The following is a 5,393-nucleotide window of genomic DNA, read 5'->3' on the forward strand; positions in this document are numbered from 1 at the left end:
AGCGCGCGCCTCCGGGGACACCTGTCCCCGGTCAGGGGGCTGTCGCCGCTCCTCGGCGCCGCCCGGCGCTCGCGGTGGAGCCCCAGCAGCCCTGGGCGGGAGGACGGCAGGGGGCCCACCGGGCCTGTGCACCTGCCCTGCTTACCAGGAGACTGCGGGCCGGCGAGCCGTGGGGACGCTGCGGAGGGCGCAGCGCGGGGCGCGCGCTGGGCGGGGCGTCTTGAAGGGCGCGGCCGAGGGGCGCGGGCGCAGCCGGAAGCTGGGGCGGGGCGCCCGCGCGGGATGCGGTGAAGGGCAAGCGGCGCGGCAGCGGCGGCTATGAGTGCCTCGGCGGCCACAGGGGTCTTCGTGCTGTCCCTCTCGGCCATCCCGGTCACCTACGTCTTCAACCACCTGGCGGCCCAGCACGAGTGAGTGGGTGCGCGCGGCGGGGGTCGGCGCGTCAGGAGCCCCAGCAACTTTTCAGAGGGGGCCGAGCCGCAAACTGCAGGGCAGCGGTTCGCCGGCCTCCAGGGCTCCCCGCGGGCGGCCGGAGGAGGGGAGGCGCCCAGAGTCGTGCGGGCCGGGGTCCTCGCTTAGGCTGGCATCCCTGACATTCGGCGCAATTCTGGGGGCAAGTGTTGGGCGTCCGCTCTGTGCCCGCCCCGTGCCAGGTATCCGGGGTTACAGAGGTCAATAAGACAATGCCCCTGCCCTTGAAGTGCCCAGGGGCAGGGGTGGGGCGGACACACACCGACAACTTGGGAGCTTGGTCTTATCTCAGGCTGTGCCTTGTTCGCATTTCTCAGGAACGTTTCCAAGTATGCACACACGCATACTTGTCATTTCGTATTAATTTTAGAAACTGTTGTGAATGACTAGCAGAAATAGCCCAGAACGAACAGGCAAAGACCTGGGTTCTAGGCCTGGCTTTGGTACTAACCGTGTGGCCCGGCCTCAGTTCTCCTGTCTGTCAAATGGCCTATATTTGCATCCTATTGTCGGGATCCAAAAAGCCATAAGGGCGCAGTGTTGTGTAGGATGGGCAGCGAAGCAGAGAGGCAGGGCAGTTCCATGCTAAGGAAATGGGTGGGGCTGAAGGAGGCCGCATATGGATTTGGTTCAAAGCCCTGCCTCTCTTCTGTGAGGGACCCCTGGCCAAGCAATGGGCACCAGTCAGCAGCCAGCCTGCTCCCGCAGTGGGAAGGGTGCCAGACAGACCTCCGGCCTGCTGATGTTCTTGCTATCTGTGGGGAAGAGGAAGTAAACCTGTTATGTTTCCCACAGCAGTTGGTGCTAAGGAAATTGCATCAGTCTGTATGCTGCAAACCCCCTCCAGACCTTCAGGCTGTAGAGAAGTGTCTGCCCACAGGGCGGTGACTTGCTCCTCTCTTGTTCCTGGGGCTACCACTTGCTGACAGCCTTATCCAGATGGCACCCATCCATACTGAGTGCTCCCTAGGCATGGGCGGTGACAGCCCTTGGTCTGACCCAGTCTTGGGGCACAACTCCTGGAAGAAGCATCTCTGGGCAGTGAATGTCACATGTCTGTGAATATAGTGCATGGAGGACCCTGCCCTCCTAAAATAGCATTATGGGCAGTTCAGCAAATATTTATTGAGTACATATTCTATGCTTGGCACTGGGGAAATAGCTATGAACAAACCACAAGAGATTTGGGAGGCATGTGTTGAGATAGACATCAGCACAGAAAATGGGGTGACATGAGAGTGATGGGGGGGACTGGTGGTCAGGGAAGGCTTCTTGGAGGAGGTGACTTGAGCTGCAGGAGGTGGCCACGGGAAGATCTGGGAACAGAGCTTTCCAGGTAGGGGATCAGGGAGCAGTGCAGGGAGAGGGATGTGGCTGGGTGCTGGGATATTTGGGAGGGAGGGCAGTGCAGCTTGTTGAAGGATCACATGGCATGGAGAGGATCTGAGGATGACTGAGATTTTGGCCTCAGCCACTGGGAGGATGGTGATGGCATTTACTGAACACATGGTGAATTATGTATTGTTATGTATTGTTGAGCACATTGCTAAGCCCTGCAGAGTTTGGAATAATTGGTTCCAATCATTCTTCCTGTCCTCCTTCCTGCAGGTTAAAATCCCAGTAGCCTTTGATTCCTCCCTCTTCTTTCTCCACTCCTTCCCTCCAGCCCTCCCACTGTCTCCTTCCCCCTAATTCCCCGGGGCTGGGCTAGAATGTTTCCTCCTTCCTGTTCCCCTGGCACTGGCCCTCTCTGGCCCAGCCCATGGCAAAGCCTCCCACGGGAGGTCCCCTTCCTGCCCCAGTGCCTTGTGCATTTCTGCCTCAGCCCACCAGCCCAGCCCACTGTGCTGGTGCTTCAGCCACAGGGGACTGTTCTGTGCCCCTAGGACACTCCTTAACTTTCCCACCTCCTCGCCATTGCTCACACTGTTTTCTCTGATGGGGCTGCCTTCCTCCCTGTAGCTGACTGTTGAAGCCACACCTGGGCTTTATTGCCCAGAGGAAAATGCCACCTCTTCCTCTTCCAGGTCCTTCCAAGCAGATGTGATCTCTCCCTCCTCTGAGCCCAGCTGGGTTGTGCTCTTCCCACAAGAGTTACTTTCCTGTGGTCAGAACTTACCTTCTCAGGCCATAGCTCCCCTTAGTATTGTCATTAGTTGACTTAGTTGAAGCTTCCTTCCCACCAGACCTTTTACAAAAGCCTGAAAAACAGAAAAATCAAATTAAGTCGAGGAGTCAGAAAAGGGTGGGATCTCTTTCTCTGTCACACACAAATACACACACACACACACACACACGCACACACAAACACTCTGCTCATACTCACCCATACATGACCCCTCTCAGTAGCTGTCTGTTCATGGAAGGGCATCAGAACTCCCCGCCCCCCCATCCCAAAACACACACACATTCCAAGACTAACAACATTTCCACCCTTGGGTTAGTGGCAGCCCTTACCCCTCCCCCCACACCCCGAGTCCCTGCTGGATCCATTTCTCCCTGTTCTGAGCAGGTCCTGGGCTTGGCTGTCACTAGGAGACACAGGTGATCTGTTGCCCCAGTTTCTCTTCATTTTTTGCTCCTCCCCCAGAGGTGGAGAGTGCGAGAGGACACCGTGAACCAGTTCACACTGCTCTCTCATAGTCCAGAAGAGCACCAGCTGTGTGAGCCTAGGTCCTTGGTAGGAGCAGGGATGGGAGTTGTCTCCTGGCCACTACCTGTCTCAGGTTGTGAGTAAAATGTCTGTCAGCTTACATCACACACCTGTGCTCTTCCCTCTTCACCGGAGGCTTCAGCCCAGCATCATGTTCCTCACCCACATTAGCTTCCTCTTCCATCCTTTCCTCCTTTGTCTCATGCCTGCAGGAGGAGCCTGGGGCATCCACTGATGTGCACCGCTAGAAACCTCCTATTTCAGTCTCTTACCTGGTCACTGACATGGTCACCCTCATTCTTATCATAGAACTATGTCATCCGTTCACCATCCGTCCATCCACCCATCCATCCACCGTCCATCCATCCATCCATCCATTCATCCATTCACCATGCATCATCCATCCCTCCACCCACCACCCATTGTCTGTCATCCATCCAACTATCCATCCATCCATCTACCATCCATCCACCCGTCCATCTATCCATTTCTCCTTCCTTTCTTCCTCTCCCTTTCCTTCCCTCCCTCATTCATCCGTCAATTCCTGAACACCTTAAGAGAGGTCCTGAGGCAGACTTTCTGTGATACTCATCCTGGTTTCTTGAAAAAGGTTGCACGTTCCCATACCCCACCCCTGAAGTATTCTGATTCTGTAGGTCTAGGGTGGCATTTGGAAATCTGGGCGCTGCTGACGCCCAGAGCCCCCTCCTTTACTCTTAAGTGGGTTCTGGGGCCAGGTGCTGGGGACACAGCTTTCCTGGACCTGGGGCCAGTCTCCTTGGGGTCCATCTACCTGCAAGTAGTTGGATCACTTCCTGACTGACCTCTCTGACATTAGGGGCAGATTTCTAACTGGTGCCTAGCACCCATTCCAGCTGTAGGTGTGTGGAGTGAACCTCAGATATTAGTAGGTATTGGTGGGCTATGAAGGATACTTTCCAGAAGTCCCGGGGCATGTGGCAAACGTTATCCAAAAGTCCTCTGTGATGGTGTGGAGGGCTCTTGGCTAAGGAGTGGTGCTTGCAGCAGCTCTCGAGGGCTACTGAGGAGTGTAGCAGGCCATGGGAGTGGGCCAGGTGGTGCTTTGTCTAGAACTGGATGCCTTGTTGGTGTGGAGGAGTGAGAGAGAGAACATCTCTTAGGACCAGAGGTAGCCTTCTGGGTGAGAGAGCTCAGAGCCTATTGAGATAGGTTCCCCCCATGTAGACAGGGATCTCTTTTTCATCCACAGTGCCTGGCACATAGGGGTGTGCAATGCATTCTCCCTCAATATGTTTTTTAATGAATTAAAGAACAGATGATGAAATGACATGATGTTCCTAAGGTCACACAGGGAGTGGCAGAGTAGGTACTAGACTCCAGGTCCCTTGACTGCTAACTCCACCAAGCCTCGTGCCCTAGTGCTGTCCTGCTGAGGAGGGGCTTTGGTCCCCAGTCTCCTTGGTGCCATGCCCTTTCCCAGGAGAAAGACCAGGGGCTATGCCCAACCTAGCCTCACCCTGGCTTCCTGGGTATGGGGTTGCATGCTGGCTTGGCTTCCTGGGTGTTGGGGGGCTGGCATCATTCTGGCCTTAGGCCCGGCCTAGGCTCTTCCCTCCTTGGATTGGCCTCGTTCTCTGGCCCCTTTGATTATACACACAGCCTGTGGCTTGTCCACCGAGAAGGTGTATGTAGTTGTGACTCCTGTGTGTTCCCTGGAGCTCAGTCTGAGGGTTTCCAGCTGGCCCTGAGAGAGGAGGCAGATTCAGTGGTTAGACCTGTCAGACACTGGGAACAGGGCTTGGAGGAGCAGGTGGACAGAGGCAGCGGGACGCAGCAGAGCGCAGCAGAGGGCACTCGGACACATGGTTCACCCAGGTGGGCAGGATGACAGGAGAGTGAGGACCTAGTACCTCTGGTCCCTGAAACTCACAGGGGCAGCCCAGAGGGGCCCAAATGCTGCGGATAAACTTCATGAACTCCACAGTGCTTGAGGGATAGGCAGAGGCAGAGCTGCAAGAGAATGCATTCAATAGCCAGGAAATTCCATGCACCAGTGTGTTTATTTTGATAAGTGACCACCTCCCTGTTCTGGTCGTTACAGTTCCTGGACAATTGTAGGGGTGGCTGCCCTTATCCTGTTCCTGGTAGCCCTATTGGCTCCCGTCCTGGTCAAAAGGAAACCACCCCGGGACCCACTGTTCTATGGTACGTCTCCATGGGAGGGAAGCACTTTGTGTCCACTTAAGAGCACAACACTGGGGCCTCAGTCTCTTTACCTCTGTGGTTG

The 5,393-nt window shown here is 55.8% G+C and overlaps 1 protein-coding gene across 2 annotated transcripts in view; it reads left to right on the plus strand.

Annotated features, from left to right (window-relative positions):
* The first annotated feature begins 214 nt into the window (after positions 1-214).
* The window catches only part of TM6SF1 (transmembrane 6 superfamily member 1), a 26,536-nt gene continuing 21,357 nt past the window's right edge, over positions 215-5,393 (plus strand). For both annotated transcript variants that reach the window (XM_007470063.1, XM_007470064.1), the window contains exons 1-2: positions 215-410; positions 5,208-5,311. In XM_007470063.1, coding sequence (XP_007470125.1) covers positions 319-410; positions 5,208-5,311 — 196 coding nt within the window. In that variant the 5' untranslated portion in view covers positions 215-318. The remainder of the gene's footprint in view (positions 411-5,207; positions 5,312-5,393) is intronic.

Source organism: Lipotes vexillifer, unplaced genomic scaffold (assembly GCF_000442215.2).
Source record: "Lipotes vexillifer unplaced genomic scaffold, Lipotes_vexillifer_v1.1 scaffold532, whole genome shotgun sequence".
NCBI lineage: Eukaryota > Metazoa > Chordata > Mammalia > Artiodactyla > Lipotidae > Lipotes > Lipotes vexillifer.